The sequence below is a fragment of the Brachyistius frenatus genome, unplaced genomic scaffold (genome assembly GCF_029030835.1).
Source record: "Brachyistius frenatus isolate BFR_SWC_R1_liver_20210118 unplaced genomic scaffold, ASM2903083v1 Contig_3, whole genome shotgun sequence".
NCBI classification, from domain to species: domain Eukaryota; kingdom Metazoa; phylum Chordata; class Actinopteri; family Embiotocidae; genus Brachyistius; species Brachyistius frenatus.
The window spans coordinates 9,344,892-9,368,524 of NW_027210602.1; the positions used below are offsets into that span (position 1 = coordinate 9,344,892).

General features: G+C 39.2%; 1 protein-coding gene across 4 annotated transcripts in view; it reads right to left on the reverse strand.

Annotated features, from left to right (window-relative positions):
- The window catches only part of cacna1bb (calcium channel, voltage-dependent, N type, alpha 1B subunit, b), a 174,833-nt gene that overhangs the window by 67,195 nt on the left and 84,005 nt on the right, over positions 1-23,633 (reverse strand). For 3 of the 4 annotated variants that reach the window (XM_069705695.1, XM_069705721.1, XM_069705704.1), the window contains exons 7-16: positions 21,552-21,655; positions 19,066-19,181; positions 18,866-18,955; positions 15,739-15,828; positions 13,899-14,120; positions 13,681-13,793; positions 13,410-13,522; positions 11,337-11,468; positions 2,211-2,283; positions 1,821-1,938 (exon numbers count right to left, since the gene is read on the reverse strand). In XM_069705695.1, the coding sequence (XP_069561796.1) occupies positions 1,821-1,938; positions 2,211-2,283; positions 11,337-11,468; positions 13,410-13,522; positions 13,681-13,793; positions 13,899-14,120; positions 15,739-15,828; positions 18,866-18,955; positions 19,066-19,181; positions 21,552-21,655 (1,171 nt within the window). The remainder of the gene's footprint in view (positions 1-1,820; positions 1,939-2,210; positions 2,284-11,336; positions 11,469-13,409; positions 13,523-13,680; positions 13,794-13,898; positions 14,121-15,738; positions 15,829-18,865; positions 18,956-19,065; positions 19,182-21,551; positions 21,656-23,633) is intronic. The other variant, XM_069705713.1, reaches the window with a different exon arrangement.

Sequence of the window (23,633 nt, forward strand, 5' to 3'; positions counted from 1 at the left end):
CCTGCCTACATATTCAACTCAAGAAGCTGCTACGCACATGTCTCGGGGTACGACCTCACTCCAAACCCGCCAAAAATTCTCAGAGTTTTTGCTTCTACTTCTACATTAAGGAGTAAAACACTTTTATCTACTTTACTCTCTTGGGAAATTCACTCCTATCACTCCTAAGAGGAGACCTAACCAATAAGGAGCAGTCAGGCATTTAGACAGAGACATGAAACACCAACAGGTCCTCCAACCCATACGACCATAAAGATAGTTTGTTCCTCAAATATGACCCACATGAGTGTTTCCTAATTTAGTGCTCCTGGTTAGGTCTAGGCACAAAAAACACTTAGATAGAGAAAGATAATGGTTTGGGTTAAAATTATGATTTTAGTTATGGCTTCCACAAGTCATGCAACCTTCGTCGTGACTGTTGGTCTCCTACAAGAAAGCCATAACCATCCACCTAACCCACCTCTTCATTATATATAGAGGCCATCTGAACTGTATCACTTTTCAACCCGGTATCACAGCAAAGCATGAAATAGACACGCCCGTCCACTATAGCAAAATGTGAGATAGCTACGCTTGCCGTTGTCTAGGCGTGAAAGTTACAGGTTTTCCTGTAGTGGACAAAAATGAAACTTACTGCATGATTTGAGCCATTTGATCTACAGGAAAATTTTACTTTTTGCAAAAAGACGTGGTTGGGGTTACTAAATAAGCACATGGTTGGGGTTTGTGACAAAAAAAAAAAAAAAAAATGGTCGGGGTTAGAAAAAGAACACGGTTACAGGTAGGAAACAAAATACAACTCAAGAAAAGCACTGCAACCTCCGGGATTCAAATATCATCATCCCGCATGGCAGTCTGTGATGATGCCTATGATACCGCGTCACATGACATTTATGTGTGTGAAAGTTTCACGCTTACAAAATGCGTGACTTACACGCCTAGACAGCCCAAAGCGTGGCTATGTCACATTTTACCGTGATACTGGGTTGCACTTTTACTGAATACATAATAGTTGTTGTTTATATTTCTGCTATAAGTCACTCAACTTTAAAATGTAGCTGTGGGTCGAAATAAGCTGCTTGCGACCAATGGGGTAGTTTTTGGGGGGTCTCTAAAATACACGTTTTGCAGTGAGCTTATTCCTGACACTGAGCTTATTGAAAGACTGCAGAAATTAAAAGATGTTTTGACTGTCATTTTGCAGAATGCAAAAGAACGCTCATACTCTCTCTGCAGGGCCAACCTTACACAGCCTTGAATCAGTGATGATCTTTCACATTGAACTAATGTCTGCCGTCATAATTCAAACTTTATGTTCCTCAGCTAATCAGATGATGTGCTGAGTCATGCATACACTGACGATACTGTTTTCCATGAGCATATTCATGCTCCCAGGAGAAAAACTCTGAACTCTAATGTGTCTAGTTCAGAAAAAAAAAATTGTTCCACCACTCAATAAACTAAACTGTTGATATGTTGTTTGTCCTGCCCCATACTGATAAGCAGCTAGTTTTATAGGAGGTATCTGGCTTCCATAATGTTCAGACCAAATGTTTAATTCCAACTGAATTTTGAGCATTTAAGGTCTGAATATCAAAAGCAAAATTAAGTATCATCAAGTCCAAGGAGATGCCCTTCTAGATTTTGAGTGTGTTTAGATGGACACTATTTTTCTTCAATGCAACCCAAGAACACAAATGTAGGAGTTATTGGCACCTTGTAAGAATTAAATCCATTTTCAACCTAAGACCATTTTCACATCTCGATCCTACTTCTTCCGACTCAGCACACTTTAGTTGTCAGGATGTCAGAGAGGATACAGTTTCCAAAGAGCGTGAGGACGATGAAGTAGATGGAGGAGAACATGCCGCGGCGAACACCTCCTTGAGACTCGATGCCGTGGTACATGACGGCATTCCAGTCCTCACCAGTCAGAATCTGAGGGAGACCAGAGAGCCGGTGTGAGGCTGGGGACGCAGGCAGGTTATAAAGCAACGTGCAAATCTAACGCCGTGCAGAATTAAATTACCTTACAAAGTGAAGGGTTATGAGCACAGACTAATTGGAGGATTATCAGTGAGCTCATTAGGGCACAGGAGCTCCACAGACCAGCCATTCGCTCTAATTAAAATGACTGATAAGAAACTTTCTTTTTCTGTGATGTCAGTATTCTCTCATTTACTCAGAACATGTGCCGGTTTGTGTGTTACCTGAAACACAGTGAGGATGGCTGCTGGGAATGTATCAAAGTTTGTTGTCGGAGTCTCATCTTCAAAGTTAAACCTGGAAGAAGAATCACAAGAACGGCATCACAAAGAGGAACATCACAAGGAAAAGCAGAAAACAAAAATGTTGTTTCGGTCAGGTGTTACGGCGGTCTACCTGCAGTTCAGGAAAAGCACTTGGATTAATGTTAAAAGCTTGATGGACAGTACATGTTTCTGGTCCTGAGAAACATGATAGCACCAACAGACACAGCTAAGCCTGCAGACACACCTGCACCAGTTTCTTCTTTCCCCCTTGAATCCTCCACTGCACACAACACACACATTTGTACTTCTATGCTTGTGAGGACCGTCAAATACATAACATATCCCCTGACCCCTAATCTAGAAGGGTAAATACAGTTCATTACAACTTGGGTCTTATTGTTGTTGTTTTATCTAATATTTCTGAGGTCTTATTTTCTAAGCTGTCAATATATTTAACATCATTACTTGAGGTGAAAGGGCGGCATAATGGTGCAGTGGTTAGCATTGTCAACCTCCTCCCACAGTCCAAAGACATGTTAATTGCTGAATCTGAATTAGACGTAGGTTTGAATGTAAATGTGTATGGTTGTCTGTCCGTCTGTATTGGCCTTGATGGACTGGCTACTTGTCCCGGGTGAAGATGTCTAAGACTCACATCTGTCCTCACAAAGACAGAAGTACAATACAAGTATAGGATTGGGTTTTCGGGTTTCTTCACACCTACAGGGAGAGACTAGTGTACTCAGAGATGACAGGGGTTGTTTTCTATTGATCGTGGGACAGAAGGACAGGGTCAGAAACATGCAACAGCAAGAAACACTAGTCAACAGGGAGCCACAGCTCCGACTTTCAAGTCCAAAACACACTGCCTCTGCAGCTCAGGGCTGCATCATTTAACATGTTGTATGCACAAATAGTGCACACAGCCATGCAGCAGATCAACAAATCCACATGTCATATTGACCTAATATCAAGCAAATAAATAAAAAATGGAGTGGGGCCTAGATTAATGAATTTTCTAAATGATCTTTTTTAAACTGAGATTTTCTCCTTCGTCATCTGTGAGCTGGAACATCACAGAAGAAGTGCGAGATGACAAGGGAGAAAAATCAAGGCAGCCTGGTTATGTCAAGCCGGGGAGTAAAATGCTGCTTTTCTAGGGTGCCCATGCTTCATCACCTCAAAACTATAGTGATGTGTGTGAAGCAGGTTGTTACAGAGTCGAGAACAGATGTTCATCTTGACATGCATCCTACAGTGTCAGTCTGCTTTGGGCTCAACACAACAGCACACCTGAGTGGAAAGTTCAACGTGGGGCAAAGACAAAGACAGAAAACACAAACAAACATGACATACTGTCACTGAATGAATGAATAAATGAATGAATGGAGGGAGATTTAGTCTCTACAACTAAAAAGACTTGTCACTATATTGTTAGTTTAATTATCTTTATCTTATTTATTTAGAGATATACATGCTAACTTAACATGCTAACTTCTAAAACTACTTTTTGCTACAAGTATAAGAGGATAAATACAATTATTGATGATCAATTAATCTGAGTATCTATTATCTTGGATCCAAAGTGAATTGTGCCATCTCAACCCAGCAGTACTGGGTTTACACAAAACTGAAAGTATCGTGCTTACTGGAATTGTATGAGCACACATACCACCATAAGTTTGTTTTGTGATATCTCATAAAGTTAACAGTAGGGTCTGGCTTAATATCATATCTATCTTCATCACACATGCACAAATTAAACACAAAGAATCTAAATCTTTGCAGAAAGCCCCCAAAATGACCCAACAAACCTGCCAAAACCTGAATCCGTGGTCTTGAAACTGAAGAAGACAATGAGAGAATGACACAGAGATGCGTAAAGATGGGTTGGTCATTCAACTAAAAATAGCCTGCGCTGCTAGTGTTCATCATTTTAAAAGGCAGGTACAAGAATTAGTTGGGAATGGGTAGAAGAGGGAAGGATTAAAATGTATGGCAAAATGCAAAACAAGTTTGGGTGAAATTGTGAAAATCAATCAATTTGATGTATCGAGCCAAAAAGACATTAAAAACAGCCACATTATTAACTGGATTCTAAATATTTGAAAACAGATGCTGGTAATTTCACCTGCTTCAAATTCAACTCTGCTCAAATGTTCCTCTGTCACTTCTACATGAAACCAAAATCTGCCTTAGCTCAACATAGTATTGCTCACTTGGTTTCACAGTGACCTCACAGGGAAAACTACAGATTGTTGGGGCCAGATCAAATTCTGTTAAATCAAACCCTTCGGCCCTCAGTAGTTGGGTTTACCACAGGGCTCTATTCTCGGGCCACAGAAATTACATGTGTACTGTATGTTCACCACAATTAATTAAAAATCAATTTATGCCACTGAAGTTCTTTGTGATCTTCGGTCCACCTTTGATGCTTTCAAGTTGTCACTAATCATAGACTATGTACAACATTGTGCACACATGCACATTAACAAACAAGGACACACAAATAGTATCTTTTGCATTTGAGAGTTATTTCAGTCTTTAACTAAAAACACCTTTTACTTCTAATTACTTAATTGTAATGGAATTATTTTTCTTTTTCTTGAATGGGTACCAATGTTGGTTTCTTGTTGAAAGCCTGTCAAAACACAAGAGGACTGTTATTTGAAAATTAAGGATATATATTAAATAGTCCATTTATAAATGTACAAATCAAATATCAACATTTAATTCCATCTTGGATATCTTTTGATATCAAGGTGTATGAAGGCAGTTTTGAGGAACAGAGCTTGACAGACGGAACAATCCCCACAAAGTAAGCATGTCACAGTGAAATAAGATGTATGCAGGAATTATACGACTATGTCAGGTTCAACTGAATGTTTTCAAAAACAGTTCTACTATAGATCCAATATTCCGGTTAAACTATGAAAAAATTGAAATGAAATGTCTTAATTTCTGCAATTTTAAAAGAATTGAAGAAGAATTTTTTATTAACAACCATAATGTAACAGCATGCAATACACCATGCAAACCGGTCTGAGGAACAAAAGGGGAGGAAATGTGTTTGGGAATAAAAACTACATGAAGGAAGAGAAGACAAAGGAAGAAGAAAGGGTCGGCAAAGATGAGGAGAGGATGTGGAGCACATTGTTACAGCAGCGACCGTCTGCCCAAATAACAGTGCAGATCCAACGATATGTGCACAAGTGTGTGTGTGTGTGTGTGTGTGTGTGTGTGTGTGTGTGTGTGTGTGTGTGTGTGTGTGTGTGTGTGTGTGTGTGTGTGTGTGTGTGTGTGTGTGTGTGTGTGTGTGTGTGTGTGTGTGTGTGTGTGTGTGTGTGTGTGTGTGTGTGTTAATACTTTGCAGGCCATGTTCGACTGTGTCGTCAACTCGCTGAAGAACGTTCTCAACATCCTCATCGTCTACATGCTCTTCATGTTCGTATTCGCTGTGTGTATTGTACGCATGTGTACCTGCTCCCATTTTTGAGGTCAATATTGACATTGATATTTTAGAACACAAAAAAAAATCAGTTTTTAAGCCATTTTGTGACAAAGAAACTTCGGTCACGAAAATAACCAACTAAACAACAAATCGTATAATGAGTATAGATAACTGCCTAAACATGCTTTCATTAATTAAACACATAAAATACGTAGGATGCTTTTCAATAAATCATTCACTATTTCTGGAGTCAACTGCTATCTCTGTCAGCATGCCTGCTGATATATATATATATATATATATACACACACATGTTGTATGACAAAGAGTATATAAACCCCATGTCTACATACGTTTGAATGTTTGGATTTGACCTGTGAATACTAGTTGAGGGAAACCTAAATATGACAGAAAACAATAACATTTCTGGTTCAACATAATAAAACCCCGTGTGCACAAGCCCAGGTCTGACCTCACCCACATCTAACACCTCACTCACTGCAAACCCAGGTCTCAGGTCTTCTCTCCTATCATCATTGTTTTACCTCATTTGTGCTCACATGTCTCAATAGGAGCGAATCCCAGCAGCCAGGCTCCAAAAAAACCTGTGGAAGGTCTTCCCAGTCGAGAGGAGGCTGTTACAGCAGCACATTAATGATTAATAGTTTTGGAACTATCACATATGGAAGTAATGATCGGTTGTCCAAATACATTTGGCCATGGAGTCAATCAATGAAAACCTAATATCGGCCATTAATATTTAGGGGACATGTTTCGGCCTGACGGGAGATGGGGAGGAGGTGAGTGATGGAGGGAAGCCAGTTGGAGGAGAGGGGGAGGGGAAAACTAATTTAATAAGCCTTCTCTCCCTTGGTATGTCATCATATTCTCTCTCTCCCCATGCTCCTCTCCTTCTACCTTTGTCCTTCTCTGTCTCATTACTGCATCCTCCATCATCCACCCCTCTCTCCACCCACAGCTCATCCCTCAATCACTTTTCTCACTTCACGTCACCTCAGTCTTCCCTCTTTTCCTTTCCTCTTCCCCACACTTCTTCCTCTCTTTCCTTCCCTCCCTCATTGGAGATTAGTAGACACAGTGCAGGGAGCGGCGTTAGCGGTTTACTGCTGCGCCTGTGTTCGCACTGACCTCTGTTTACTCCGATAATAGGGATTGGGAGCTTGCTGCTTGGCTTCCATGCGTCGTCCACGGAGACTTCATTAAATCAGTCCTGAACACAAGAGCACGTAAGGCCAAACTCCCCACAAGCCTGTGCCCTCCTTTCCCTATAATCCTTATTACAATAGGAGCAGGTTTATGTTGTATAGGTGAAGGCAACACATTTCTGAACACACGCGTGTGGATTGAAGATAACAGCTATACGACATTGTAAGAACGGGGGGGACAGGGGAAGACTGAAACTGTCATTTGCAATATCATGGGGCCGCTTACTTTTGCAAGAACATGTTTTAAATTTTAAATAGAAAGTAAAAATATAGCTTATCATTTTTGTCAGCAGCTGATTACTTGTTTAGTTATTTAGCCAGTAAGTTGTTGTTTTTTTAAATCTGTAATGAATTTATAAGATTACAATTAATGATTCCAACCAATATAAACAATATAATGTTATCAACAACAAATAATTCGTTTTAAGTGTTAAATCAGGAGTCATTTAAAAAAAAAAAAAAAAACTTGGTCTGTGTGATACACAGTGCAGGAGCAAACCATTTCCTGAGAAGACCAATTCAGGGGCAGCAAAGTCCAACCACATTTTTTTAGTTTTTTTTGTGGAGCTTGAGGCTTCATTGCTTTTCAAATCTTTGGTAAAGTGGATCTGGTTGTGATTATTTTCAGGAATTTCTTCTTCAAAGATTGTTTTATTGATTGTCAATAATGAACTAAAGAGTAATTGTCCAAGCACAGAAATTTCTGCTTTTCTGAACAAGACTCGGCTGTGTAACTACACGATCCATCCACCCAAACATGCACCCAAACAACCAGAACCAATCTAAATGGATATGTTGCAAATTATGGACACAATTAAAATTATAGACAGTACAGAAAAAATATCTACAATATTACTTAATGGAAACAAAGACAAATGTATTAAAAAAGGGAAATGAAAATAAGTAAATACAAGTAAATCAATATAAATAAAATATTGTCGCGTGTTTCTCACAACAGAAGAAGGGGTGGCACACTTTATAAAATGTACTCTCTCTTCCTCCGGGTCGTACAGCAAATTTTCTCTAGAATCATACAGATATAATGTCTCTAGTTCAATGTGAGTGAGATGGAGGAGCAGGATCCTTATACTTAAGCAAGACAGCTCGTTGAGCCAATAAAGAAGTAAAAGCCAAAAACGGCAAATTTTCTAAAGAATTGCTAAATTCTTGAAAATTATAAGGATTTATTGTAAAGATTGTTTTCATTTTAGATAATTTCTCAACTCACCTCTCTTTTCTTGATTAAATGTGAAGTCTTTAAAATGGAATGTCACATTGGAGGTAAACAGGTTGGGATTCGGAGTAAACAACTGTCTATTGATGTGACTGTCACAATGAACGAACACTGAGGAAGGCCCGAGCTAAAAGTATAAAAAGGCCATCTCTCCTGTGTCTGACAAAGTCGGAGTTAATCAGCAAAGAAGGTCTGTAGTACCTCGGAAACGGAAAGCTATGAAGCAGCAAACAGAAACATTTATTTTTCTATTGGAGTAAATCCTGCACATTTCCTTTGAGCCTATCAACTATTTTACCCCAAACAGTCGGTGATGTCCTGTGAGTCTCAGAGGGAAGATGGTCCTTCGCCTCAAGCTGTTTATCTTTCAATTCTCACAATTTTACCAGGAGATTAGGTTTGGTGTTTTGAGAGCAGGAACATAATCTGTGAGCCAAAAATATGGTCTGGATATGACAAAGCATTTATACTTATTCTCAAAGAACCACTTAATCTTCTATTTAGGGGTAAAAAACACTTTTTTTTTTAATTTTTTTTATTTAACAACTGAATTCATCTGCCGAGGTAAAGTTGTGTTTTCTTAGTTTTTTGCAGAATCAGACTGAAAACGGTCTATTTTTAAATTACTCCTGATTGTTTTGTTTTGTTGACACCTAGTGTACATGTTTAGACTTTATGAGAAAAACGTGAGAAAAAAGAAAAGCTGTAAGATGAGCAGAACTGTTCGTACGGACAGAGAGCAGTGAGCTCAGCCTGATGTTCTCGGCTGGCTAGAAGCACCATGTGGACGTCAGACTCATCTTACACTTGTCCATCAGCGGAGACTGATGGGATGTTAATGATGGCGCGGACTGATGTCAGGCTCGGCGCCATGGCAACAGCCTGCAGCTTCAAAGACATCCAGTTGTGGGTTTTGCAAAGGCCTTCTGTCTGAGGTGGCGTGATTTCATGTGAAAGTGACATTTTACTTGAGAGTGCATACCTGCCACAGCTGTAGGGCGACGTAACAACACACAATATAATAGTGAATAGATATTCTAACCATCTGAGGCCATTTCAATCAATGCTTATTTATAATTCTATGAATGACTGATTGGTCTAATAACCTGCCACAAGTGCAGATTCTGACTTTAAAACACAACACGTGTTTATGAACATGCATATTGTGTGAAATATTTTTTTTTAAATTAGGTTTCTTTGTCACATAACATGCCACACTAGGTAAATGCATAATTTCAAATAACAGGAGAATTTAAACTTTCAGTAGATTTACAAAGTACGGCAGAGCATGTTGAAAAAAGATACCATACGTTCCTTCTTCAAAAAATGTGGTCAAAGATAAATAAAAAAAATCCGGTCACTTTCTAGCAAACATCCCTTAAGGAAGTTTAAGAATATTGTATTCATCCCATAATCCAATATTTTCAAGATTTGGGGGCATATTTCAAAAATAAATCTAACATAAAAAATCAGACATTGTTATTTCTGGTCACTGCATCATAATCTTAAACTATTGGAGCAGTCTCTAATCAATCTGCATTGACCACCAAAAGATTAAACTCACCAAGTTGTAAACAAGTGCAACCCCATTACAGAATTTGGAAAGTCAATTTAAGGATGAAGTTGCTCTGGTTTCAGTTCCTCAGTATTTTCTAGGGTTGCTACAACTGTTTGTATAACTTCATCTAGCTCTACCACCACCACCACCATTGTTGCAACTACATTAAGAATTAAACACTTGACTTCGATGTCATCGCATTTAGCCACACTCACTGGTCACTGACTGGTCCACCCTGGCTGAGCGAACCTTCATCTAAAGTTTCCAGACTATGATCACATTGAAGAAGACAGCTGTGAGCAATCTGTGGGCAGAACTAGATTGCAAGAGTTTTGAAATCATGAAAACATAAACACATGAAATAGGTCATAGGTCAACAAGCAATGCTGTTCTTTTCCTGGGTTGGACAGTTTTAAAAATATTGTGTGAAATTTCCACCCTGCTTTTGAGGTTATAAATTTAAAGGGTCATTCCAACTATTTTACATACAAGTTCGGTTGAACAAAAAACCCTGATATTGTCTTTGGTGCGTCACCGGAGGTGAATCTCATTTCAATAGTTTTGTTTCCCATTTTGTTCAGTAACACCTTAGTGTACTCGAATCACACAAACATGAAGATGTTGCCGAGAAACAGTCTGTTGGAGCAGAAAATGAGCGGTCAGATAATCTCGGACAGGTTGTAAATCAAGTCCAAGTTACGTGTAGAAGAAAACAAACGCTAACTATAAAATGCTTGTGTATCCACTGTCTATTGTCAACATTTATCCCACTTTACAGACCAACTTTCTGATTGCACTCTGACCCACTGTGCATATAGTAGCACAGACCATTCTTTCTGTGCAATGAGGGATTATTGTATGGTGTACACGCTTTCAGTTTAACCTCCAAATAAATTAATTCAGATACATTTTTTTGTGGCTTATTTACAACCTGATTATCTAACTGCTCATTTTTCACCGTGCTTCCAGATCACAGCATCATCCCTGGTGTGTGTAATATTATTATAATCCAATGAAAAAAATTTGCAATTTACATAACAGGACAACAGAAAAAACTGTGCATGTAAAATAATGTATAATATTAAAATAAACTGGGTTGTCAAAACAGTGTGTGTGCGATGTGGTTTGATTTGTGCTGAGATATACAGTAAGGTGTTTGTGTAGAGTGGAGTCAGACAGGCTGGATGCCAGGCCTTTGATTAACTGCAGCCAGCCCAGAACCATGAGGTGTTCCTGCCATTAGGAGACACGGAGCTCCTGCTGAGAGAGATATCAAAGGGCTGCAGTCGCTGCTGCTGATCTGCCAGCTACCTGCTGCGTCAACATGTCTGTCACCGCTGCCGGGCCGGGCCAGGGATCACACACAGGCAGGAGGGTCAGGTGGAGAGACGGATAGAGGAGGAGAGGAGAGGAGAGGAGAGGAGAGGAGAGGAGAGGAGAGGAGAGGAGAGGAGAGGAGAGGAGAGGAGAGGAGAGGAGAGGAGAGGAGAGGAGAGGAGAGGAGAGGAGAGGATCTGTGTGTGTGTTTGTTTGTTTGTTTGTTTTGTGTGTGTCGGGATGGAGAGAAGAGGGAAAAGGGCAGGACAGGTTAAAAAAAAAAAAAAAAACTACTCACTGTCCTCCGAAGAGCTGCATGCCTAGCAGAGCAAAGACCACAATGAAGAGGAAGAGGAGGAAGAGCAAGCTGATGATGGACTTCATGGAGTTGAGGAGGGAAACCACAAGGTTTCTCAGTGAGTTCCAATATCTGAGGGGAAGCAGAGGCATAGAGAAATTATTGTTTTTATACCCACAGAACACAAAATAACTTTTGTCCAGACAGACAGAAGAAATGAAATGAAAAGGCTTATAAAGAGACAGAAAGAGAAAAAAAACACACACACAAAAACAGGGGAGGGAAGAGTGGAACAAATAGCAACAAGAGCTGTAGGTGGTATAAAACAAACAGCAATGCGTCAGGGTCCACAGCTGCCAGTTTCAGTGAATCACAGGATTACAACTAATCTAATGAAATAAAAGCATCGCCATCAAACTCCAACAGGATTGTCACTTCACAGAGAAAAGACTTAGAAGTAAAGCTAATACAACATCAAAATCTTGTGTCCTCTAAATATAGACTTTTTGCATTTGGCAGATTTTGACTTTTCATATTTATGAATGTTGGTCAGTGTATTAAGTTGAATGAAATTGAGTCGAATGAAAGGACCAAAAGATTAAGCCCTTAAAACTCCAGGCTTCTTAGGCCTGATTTTTATCCAACATACTGACAGGATCATGGCCTGCTACTATATTGTCTTGCTCTGACATGCCATATATTTCTTCTTTATTTGCTTCCTGGTTTAATCCAAAAGGCCGGGCTACTTCAAAATGGCACCAGTAAGTTTTTTTTTCATGGAAAAAAAAAGAAGCTTTTTGCCCATATGTACAAAGGTTTTTAACACACAACATATAAATAAATATGAATGAATGAATGAATAAATGAGAAAAAAGCAGCATGTTGATAAAACGTACTGAGTTTAGGTCTATCAACTGTAAAGTCAATTTAAAGGCTTGCTCACATTTGTTTAAATGTTTTGGCAACATTTCCCATCATGCTTTGAGTAGTGTAGACAGAGGTATGACAGTGCTTCTACGAACGCATTATCCGGAGACAATTTCACTCACTGTCACTTGTGTAATGACACTATATAAACAGCCTAAATGAGCTTCTTTCGTACCATTAGATACTTTAGGCAGTTTGTTGACCACTGAAACCCGATACAAAACAGTTTATTGCTACATTTAAATTAGCTTCGCTAATTCTATTAAAGTTAATACTGACTTTTTTCTCCGATGTAACTGTCAGTGATGGAGGCTTTAAAGCCATGCAAAACGGAGATGTCTTCCTGTCATCAACATCATTCGAATGTTCGTGATCACAGTCTGAACAAATTTAACCCTCGTGTTGTCCTTGGATCAACCAAGTTCTATTTTATTTTCATATGTTTTGGGATCATTGGTGACAAGGAGGCTGTGAGGGTTTCTTTAAAGAATGATGACCAATGATCCCAAAAAATATAAAAATATAGAAATAAAATAGAACTTGGTTGAACACAGCTGTGGGTCATTTTGACCCGAGGACAACACGAGGGTTGAGTAAAAATGGGAAAACATTCCTTTTGGTCAGAGCAACAGCTGCAAGCTTCAACTGGATTCTGCTTTTTGCCTCGTTGTTTGCAGTTTTACGACACATTAAACGTTGTGATGTGATTATTAGACAAGACAAAGTGATGAAAAGTGTACTCCTGAAAGGAAAGAAGTGGACTGTGAAATGTTGCTGATTCCAGCATTATGTATAGTGTGTGATGTTTACGTGATTGATTTATGACTCTGAGGAGTAGAAGTAGAATTTTTCATTCAAACTGCAGCTTGAGATAAATATTAATATATTCATAACAGTAAGTTACAAGAAAGCCCAAAATGCAAGCCTTAAGGTTTGACAGTTGCAAAGGGCAAACAAAGAAAATTCTATTCTATTAAAAAAACAAAGAATATTGCACCAAATCACAACACAAGTTTGTGTCAACGCGCTTAACAAAGTTAAATTCTTATAACATAAACTTAAAAGGAAAAAAAAAAACCTCTCTTTTAACAGGAAAAAAAAACAGCTAAATGTACTTTTTGTTTGTGTTTTATGAGATGAACTCACTTGGTGACTTTGAAAATCCTGAGTAGTCTCAAGGCTCTCAGCACACTGATACCAAACGATGCTCCTGGTTTAATCATGTCCCAGATCACCTCAAAGATACTTCCCACAATGACCTGGAGACGAGAGCACAGGGTGGACTCATCACCTGCTGCATGTGTCTTTGTTCTTACAACCATTTTAAAATAGTTTAAAACACATTGAATCATATTAGTAACCTGATTACGATCCAAAACCAAAGGAGCACGCTGTATTTCAGCCTACAGTAACTTACCCCAAAATCAAAGCAGTTAAAGGAGGAGTGGAAATAATTCCTCGCTCCGAGGCCATACATCTTCAAAGTCATCTCGGTCAGAAACAAACCCAGAAACACAAACTCTGCTGTGTCTGGTTGCAACATGAACAGAGTAACAACACAAAGAGAATATAGTTATATCAGCTACAGACAACAAGTGGGATTATATATTAAGTGTGTGTTTGTGTGTGACTTACAGAGAGCTCTTGTAAGCCACTCTGGCTGGTCGTAGTGAACTATGGCCACACACAGAGTGTTGAGGCCCACCAGGCACAGAACAATCCAGTAAAAACTCTGAGCTTTCACCATCCGCCGAATGAAGAAGCGGATCCTCTTCTCTTTACGCCGGAAATAAGAGGAGCTGTCCATCTTACCGCTGCTTTTCACGCTTGCCCGACCAAACGGAGAGCCAGGAGGAGCTGGAAGTGATGACAAAGAGGTGAGGCAGGAAACCTGTGAGTTTTCAACAGTCAATTATTTGTCAGCGTGTCACAGTTTTCAAAGTGAATCACTGTGTGGTTTCTTTGTTTTCTTCCTACAACTGTGATGAACTGCATCACCATCATTCAGTTATATATATAAATCATAATGCGTCATTCCTGAAGCAAACAATTACTAAACTTATCTTTGATTTTCTGCTTTTAAGAAGATCTTTAATTGCCTTCACCAGCATTTGGGAATAACTGCTTTCATGTAACAGCATTATGTAATGTAATTACAACTATATATAAATATAATTGTAATCCAGTTACTGGATAAGGTTGTAAGGTTATGCCAATAAATTACAGGTACTATCCAAATGTTGTTGATTACCGAGGGGTTACATTTGAATATGTTCTTTTACGTAATATTTTATGTCCAATCATTCTGCTGCTTTGCATCTTTTCAGTGCACATAAAAGGTTAGTTATCATGACGCTAATCTGATTGTCTTTTTACCGTCTATTAAGTCATGTAATTGTTATTTTTAGGCACTGTTGTGTGAAAAAGATAAAAAACACAATAAACAAATGTAAAGATAAATTTGATAGGATTATTATTTTCAATTCTCAAATATTATGCAGATATTGCAACAGAATTGTTGCCATGAATTATTTTTTTTGGACACAATAATCATGTTGTAAAAATCTGATATTGTGACAGCCCCGGTCCAGCATGATCCATTCTTCCTGCTCCACACTCCTTTGTGTCAGGTGTCCTGAGTTGAATTGAGACTGCATTTACAAATGGTTGTAGTTGAAGTCTCCAGTCTTGGTGCTACAATTGTGCTTCTACCCAGCAGCAGAGAGAAGATGCCTTACGGTATACAGGAATTCATTCCACTTTACATCTGTTAACAAGCATGTTAAAATGTTTGGGGAAAAACCTGCACATGAGACAGAAATAAAAACATAGACTCACCTAAATGCTCCCTTGAATGTACCTGCACCTGCTCATTAAAAAATGTGCACCTCATCCTTTGGTGGTGTGCAGCAGAATTGCAGGCGTAATGTGTGAACAAAGTGAGATGAGTGATACAGTTTGCCATATTTTCCCTCAGCAGTTTTTATTTTATGGAAAACAGTAAGTAGATGAGATTGTAAAAAAAAAGTTGTTTTTTTTTAAATTGAAGGCAACAAAATCGTTTCAATTACCAGGCTGGTGCTTATTTCCTAACCACAGACAAGCAATTCCATGCGGTCTTTGTCTGAGACCGCGAAGTCCATTAATATTGAAAAGTATAATTCTAATATGCTGCAGGTTATTCTCTTGCTATTTAAATTAAACAGTCTAATTAAAAATGTTAATTATACTTCTCTCTCCTCAAGGTGATGTACTTACAGCCAAAGGAAGCAGCTTTCGGTCGAGGTGCTGAATCTGCTTCTATAATGTACATTATTCAGATCTTTAGCCTCGTGTTTTATAGTGTTGAGGTGATGTGACATACTAATCTGATAAATGGAGGCCAGAGAGTCAGAGGACATGTGTTATGACAGGCTTTATCAGAGGCTTTTATTGTAAAGGCTGGTGGCCATGGATAAAAAGATGTGAGATTTACCAACAGAGGAGATGTCTGCGAAGGGATCCTCCCCCTCCTCAGCACCGATCAGGTCATTTTTACCCTTCTTCACTTTCCCCCGCTTCAGGACTGTAATGGGAACAGCACAGACAGGGAGGAAAGTAATATATACAGCTCTTAAAATGCATCCTTTAATATAAATCCGTGAAAATAAATTAAGTCAAGAAAACCGAGCATTTAAAATTGAAGTGGAGCAAGGACGTACAATATGTGTGTGAAGGGTGAGCTAATTGGAAACTATGAATAGCACGCATCAATCACGTTTTTCATTTGGAGATTTTCTGCCTTCCTGCTTGAAGTCAGCCTCGGAATGAAAAACTGCCGGCACAACATGAACGTGATCATCATGGACCACCCCTGTGCTGTCGGAGTGGTGGGCTCCAAATCTACAACCCTCCACGTCGGCTCGGAAGGGCTCCTGGGAGGCAGAACGAGGCTGAAAAATCATGTACTGCTTTAAGACTGAGGAAGACTACCGATCTCTTTTATCTGTCTATAAGTGACTCCCCAAACCTAAACAAATGACAGTAAAGGCTTTCCATTCTTTTCTATCATACCCTATTAATTACAAAAAAGTGAAACAATCCGTCAAAAAAATCAACTCGTTTCCAGTAAAAAACAACTTGGTTGTAGAAATGTTTCAGTTTGAGTGCCTCTATCTTGAGAAAGAACAGGATCAGGCACTTCACTGCACTATAATTAAATATGTTGCATGGTTCAAACAGTTTGAACATTTTTTTATTACTTTTTGCATTGGCATAATTTTCCCCCAGATTTAAGAAGTTTAAAAACTTGACTTGGAAAAAAAATGACTTGGAAAGGAAATATTTGCAGTGAAGCCTTACCCCTCGCACCAAAAATAAAAACAACAAAAGAACAAAAATTAAAAAATTAAAAAAAATCTATAACATCATGGTCATTACAAATAAGAGAAATGTAAACAAATTTCACTCGTCTCATTACATTTCTCGAGGTGGGTAACAAAGTATTTTATATTTGTTTTAAGATGTGACATTTGAAAGAACTTTTATAAATTTGCAATAAATTGAGTTGTAGAAAATCTAAAGGATCATTTCCTCAATTTCTTGAAAAAGTGGGTCGATCATCTCTGAATAAAGCATTTTAAAATCACCTCTACTGAGAGAGACAGCTCCTGTATGATTGACACTTTGCTCCACTACTCGTACCTGTCATTTAACTGACGAAGCATAAACACATATTTTCTGCTTTAACAACATCAGAGTGGTTCTTCTACAGCTGTGGACTCCAACGTTTTAATCCTCTATTTGTATCTAATGGAGAAAATAGGGCCGCCGGCTGCTGTCACTTTACTGAAATCCTCAACATGAGTGTGTGTGTGAAATGTGTGTCTGTTCAATGCATAACAGGCACATGGGTGTGTGTGTGTGTGTGTGTGTGTGTGTGTGTGTGTGTGTGTGTGTGTGTGTGTGTGTGTGTGTGTGTGTGTGTGTGTGTGTGTGTGTGTGTGTGTGTGTGTGTGTGTGTGTGTGTGTGTGTGTGTGTGTGTGTGTTGGGGAGCGCAGAATAGTGAATTTACTTTAACAAATCCAGACAGGCGATCACTGTAAATCACACTAATTAACCCTTGCCTTCCCACCAGGCTTTATGGAATGACATCACGAGCAAGAGACAGAGAAAGATCTGACTAACAGTATGCTCTGTCTGCAATAAAAAACAGAAGACAGAGTGGAAACCATGACAATCACTCCAGTATCAGGCTAATCAAAGGTGCTGATTATATGATTACACTGGTCTGGATACAGACAGCTCATTCTGCAGCTGTACATATGGCTTAATGTAAAACTGAGGAGCCACTTTTTTAATGGTGTTTTTTTTTTAATGAAATTTGTAATGTTAAATCAGTGCTTCCCAACCAGTGAGCATCACTGAGCAGAAAACAAAAGTAAAACTTCTATTTTGCGCGGGCAGTAGCCATTTGCTGCCAGGATTATCATGACATTAACGACAAGAAACTTTAAGTGGGCTTTTTTATTTGCTTCAAGAAAAGTTGAACTATTTATTTCATGTTTCATACAGTTTAGTTTAGATTCTTGAGATCAGTTGAGAGCCACTATGTGAAATCCATTAAAAGTAAGATTTTATATAATTTGGGAAAAACGGTTTGAAAAACACCTTGTCAAAATCTAAATTTACAACATGTATGTGCATGGCCATGTGTACATTAAACACTTATCCTGAGGCAAAATATATTTAGGTGAACAGCTGACTATTGTATTGAGTTTTGTTTGATATTCTTCCTTTTGACTTATACCACTGGCAGATTTAATTATATCAGGATGGAAAAAATATTGTGTACACTGTCATTTGAGTGTCCAATTTCCTTTGGTTTTATACAGTCCACACTACTGTGTGAAATTGCTTTACAAAAATACTTCAATATTTTGGTTTACAGATGTTCAGATAGTTAAAAAGCTGTTCAATTCTGATGTGTTATGATGTGAGCCTTTCAAAAACCTGGAAACAGATCAAAGACACAGAATTCAGTTTGATTTAAAGGAATGTTAAATTTCTTTAGCACTGAGCTAATTATCTTTTCATTGCCAAGAATTTGATGATACAGTTCTTTTAATTAGAAACTAGGACCAGGAGCCAGTTGGCCTAGCTTAGCATGAAAAGTGAAAAGAACTAGTGTGGTTTGGTCCAAAGGGAACACATTTTGCCCACCAGCACCTATAAAGCTCAGTTCCTGTCTGGTCTCATTTAATCTGTACAAAAACTGAACTGTACAAATGACAAGTTGCAATGTTACATGCCAGACAATTTTTTTTGGCTGGTGCGTTGAGTTCCTGAAGGCCTGTCATCATGTTTGCCAGTCATCTTGTTGTCCTTTTTTAACATTTCTCTGACGAGAGGAATCAGAAAAGCCAGTACAGCATGTCCAGAGAGAGAAGAGAGGACCAGATCACATTCATGACTGAGGAGTTTGGGATGACTTATGTGCAGCACAAAATCCATCTTTAGATGGAAATGATGAAGCGTACCTGTCTGTGCCTGGTTTACCATCGGCCTCCCGTGGTGACGGACCCTGGTAAAGCAGGCACCAGATACTCAGCCCTGTTTTCACCTGGAAGGTTTTGTTTCCTCTTGTACCACGCACCGTCCAGTGGGGACTTCTCCTCTGCAATCTCATCCTCCTCCTCCAGCAGCACTTCCTCTGCAGCGGGCGAGAGAGAGAGAGAGTGGGAAAACAGGGACTTTCTATCAATGTCATGTTTTTAACACAACAGACACCAGCTCCCACACTGTTTCAGAGATGAGTCTAACCTGCTTTGCAGATCCACTCCAAGTATCCGGTGAGCTCTCGCTCAATCTGCTGCTGCCTGCGAAGCTTCAGGAACTCCTGCCTCTTCTCCACACGCTCTCGCTCTTTGGCAAATTCTCTGTTGAAACGGACATTTGAATAGACATATTTACCATTTAATCACGTGTGGTAACTTGGATTTAAAGTTTTTTTTTTTCTGTCTTGCCATTTATGCCTGCACATGGCTCATGTCAGACATCAGTGTGAACAGAAATTGATCTACATTTACAGCAACAAACAGGAGACACGTCATCGCGGATATTTGATAAAATAGAGTTTCAAATAGTCACCGGAGGGATTATAAATATTAGAGCGAAACGACAGCTGAGCAGCTGTTGAGGGAAAGGAAGGGGAAAACGGCCATTGGCATAACCATAGCTCAGTTAACATATATTTGAGAAATTTCTGAATATTGAAAAGTGTGGATGGAGAGGAAAACAGGGTATGGTGTATAGTTTTACACGGCTGTGAACGAATGTATCAGACCCAGTAGTGAGCTACTCAATAGTACACAGTATACTGACACTTCAATTTTTATACTCTTTGGTGTACTGTGACTTTTTCTTGCACACCAGAACTTCTCACAACTTGCTGGTATTCTGTTCTGCCCTCTCCATATCATGTTATCAGAACGGTTCAAAATAGGCTCTAAATAAACTGCATTACCCAGGGAGCACTAACTAACACTCACCTGTTCATATTCTCACCTGCCTGATTTTTTTCTGTTGGTGGCTAGTCTCAGTCAGTTAACATTAACCTTACAATAATTTTTTGCCTGACTCCAAAGACAACAAGAACAGACTCAGATGACGACACAGTGAGCTTTGAAAGTCCTACCCAACCAGTACTGAATGCAGGCCAGAAAAAACAATTGCAGTTTCAATTCAGTTTACAGAATGTATTGTAAGTATGTAAACATCTTATTCATCATTAATGTGATGTGTGTTCATTAATTATGGCTGAATGCCTGCCTTTTCTGAACTCTAAACATTGTCCTGGATCTGTTTCTCCAGAGTTCTGATGAGAAAATGTCTGAAGTCCCCATTTGTTGGCCAAATGTTGCCACTTCCTGCAACTGTTTCAAATCAAAACCCTTATTTCAAATTTAAAGCTATCTAATGTTTCATACACAGTCCAGCCAAACACTAGGACCCAGTCCTGTTACCATCATAATTGAACCGGTTCTCCACTGTATTAAAGAAATGTATGTTGTTACTGAAAGCAGCTGATAAACACACCAACATGTAAATAAAGGGGAATACCGGTACCTGTTTTTTCCACTTCAAGCACTGTACAGGTCTTATCACAGTACATCCCATTTTACATTAAGCGTTATATTGATTTTTCAGGACTCATACAACTCTCATGTCTTTGTGTTGAATATGAAATCAGTTTTACCAAGTAATTTACCAAGTAAGATTACTTCAACATGTTAAGGTAGGTAGGCAGTGCTGGTAGAGGGATTTTGCCACCTTAGGTAGCCAAGCTAGCTGCATCCCCCTACTCTTTATGCTATGCTAAGATAACGGCCTGCTGGCTGGTTTGCATCATCTTACATTTAATATCATAATATCATCCAGCCCTAATAAGACTACTAATACTACTAAATGATCTAACATCTTTCACTAATCAGAAGAATCAGATCTGTGATATGAAATGTATTATTGACAAAGTTGTCCAAAGTGGTTCCATTAATACCAAGATGATGAAATCTTTTACAAAACATTACAGTAAAAATGTTGCTGGAACATGAGGTGGAAATACTTGCGCAAGAAAGGGAGTGAACTAAAAGAAAAGCACGCCCTTCTTGGAATACAGTTTTTCTCTACACGAACAAACAGCTCCTCCTTCAGCAGCAAGTTTCTCATGACCTCCAGACTAATGATCATGCACATGTTAGCTTTCATTAAGGTTTCGCTGAGACAAGAGGTTATGAGTCACAGCAGGTGAGAATAGGCTCTTTTGTGACTGCAGACACAATGAGATGGACAGACATCAGATCCAAGAGCACAGAGGACCGGGATGATTAAAGCCACAGACACAAAGGATGGCTCCAGGAAAGACAATGAGAGGAACAAAGCAAAAAGATGATAGATAAGAGAGGGGGAATAATCTGTTGATTTACTCAATTCCTTCTCAATTCATCAATTTCTCATAAAACATAAGATAACTTTATTATATCTTATTATCTAGAAGAGAGTATTTAAGAATTAAAAAAAAAGAACATTTGTAAACTTTGCACTGTTTTCAGAGCAATTATTAAATCCATCCTTTCCCAAGATTATCACATTACACATTTAATATACAAACGCAACACAAACACCTTCCAGGATTATAACATGGACAAATGAAGATGCACAATGACTAAATCTGGTTTGTAATCAACCTCTGTTACATGTCCTGTGATCCTTTTAGCAGACCTGGAATATGTGGATTTATTATGACTTACCCTGATAGGACACCAAGCACCAAATTGAGCATGAAGAATGAGCCGATGATGATAAGAGGGATGAAGTAGAGCCAGTTCCAGGTGTTTCCTACGACATCATTGGTCTGGACACACAAACACAGACAACAAATCAGAAAAACAAATTACATCTTGCACAAATAAGGAATTAGGTTTACTGCATAGCATTGTAAGATACACAATCTATTTATTACACTTTTAATTAGATCATGGGGGGACTAAGTGGAGCCACAAGTACATTTTTTATGTTTTGATCACATCTTAATAATACAGGAGCACTGTGCGGGATTTATTGGCATCTTGAGGTGATTTTGCAGATCGCTACCAACTGACCACCCCTCACCTCACCCTCCCCTCCTGAGCATGCAAGAGACTCTACAACAGCCATGAAACTTGCAGAAATTGTGAATGACCATCTTTTATTGTCACTGTTAGGTTTGTCCCTACTGGGCTGCAGTAGAAACATGGTGGGCTACATGGAAGAGGACCTGCTGCCTATATACTGTAGATATTAAGGGCTAATTCTTAGTTTCAGGTGATTATACACTAATGCACAGTTATTAATATTATGCCAAAAGATCCTCCTAAATCCACACTGATTCTTTAGCTACATCAGGAATGTGAAAACTAAGTTTACACCTGTAGTGGGAATACTTCTTATAAAAGCATTCATCTTCCCATTTGACATTTAATTTCCTCCTGAGAGCTGGTAAATAAAACAAAAACATGGAGCGTGAAACCAGTTAAAATAGAAATGTTGATTGGATGATGTTTGGTTTTGAATGAACCACACGACAGCGAATGAAAACCTTCCATTTCCCATCCACAGATGTGAAAATAAATGTTTGCTTTTCACTTCTTTGGCTGACTGAACAAAATATTTTGCCAACATGTCTCATTAGAAAAATGTCGCCAACTTTTCAATTTGCCAAACACAATAAAAGTCTCAGTCTTCTCAGTGAGCTTGCTAGAAAAACAACAACCCACCAAGTCCCACCAGGAAATAACTTATTCCTCTATCACTGCAAAACAGAAACATCTATTTCAAATATATTGTTCCCACATAGTCTTCCAAAACAAGCTGTCATGGCTTTAGAGTTATTAAATGACTACACTTTCATATACAGTAAATACACACACACACACACACACACACACACACACACACACACACACACACACACACACACACACACACACACACCTTTAGTTGCCTTTAGCTCGCCATCAGCGCAAACAGGAGCACACTATCCACCAGTGTTAGTACACTGCACATGTGGACATCCAAACAAAGCACATGGACACTGAAACATGTGATTGTTGAACGCACCATTAATCCGCTGCTATAGCAGCCTCCACTCTTCTGGTGTCAGGCTTGTTCAGTTAAGATCAGGGCCTGTGCAAGCTCTCCATATCAAACTGTCTCTTGGCTTTGTGCTCACTGGCAATGACATGTTGAAATAGTAATTAGCCAAACACAAACTGTTGCCACAAAGCTGGAGACACAACAACAGTGATTCCCAAAATGTGGTACATGTACAGTATTACTCGTGGTATCGTAGACTGTATGTAAAAGTGGACGTAACTTCCAGATCTAAAAAATGAAGCCAATGCAGAAGTGCCTTGACATGCAATACCACCAAGGGCCACTAGGTGCTGGCTTCAAAAAGCGCAGGCTTCACTTTTCCAAAAATGACTGTGCTTCTGTAGTGATGGCGCTAAACCAGGGCTAATGACGATACTTGAAATCAGCACCCTCCGTGTCTGAGAGCGCTGCCACATAGCGGCCTGTTAGCAGGGGACCGACCTGCGGACTGATGAGCTTTGTGAAGCACAGTGACATTCTGCAGACGTCAGTGTCGGAGCGCTGCCACACGCTGGCTGTAATTGTGATGGGAGTTTCAGGGCGGCTGATTCAGCAGGCTGGAGATCTATATAATGCAGCAGAGAATGTGAGATGAATGCACACAAATGTACGGTAGCACACCCTCCGTCTCAGCTGGCGGAGAGACAGCCACCCACACAACAGGATAAATGGCTGACAGAAGCTTCCCTGTATTGCTT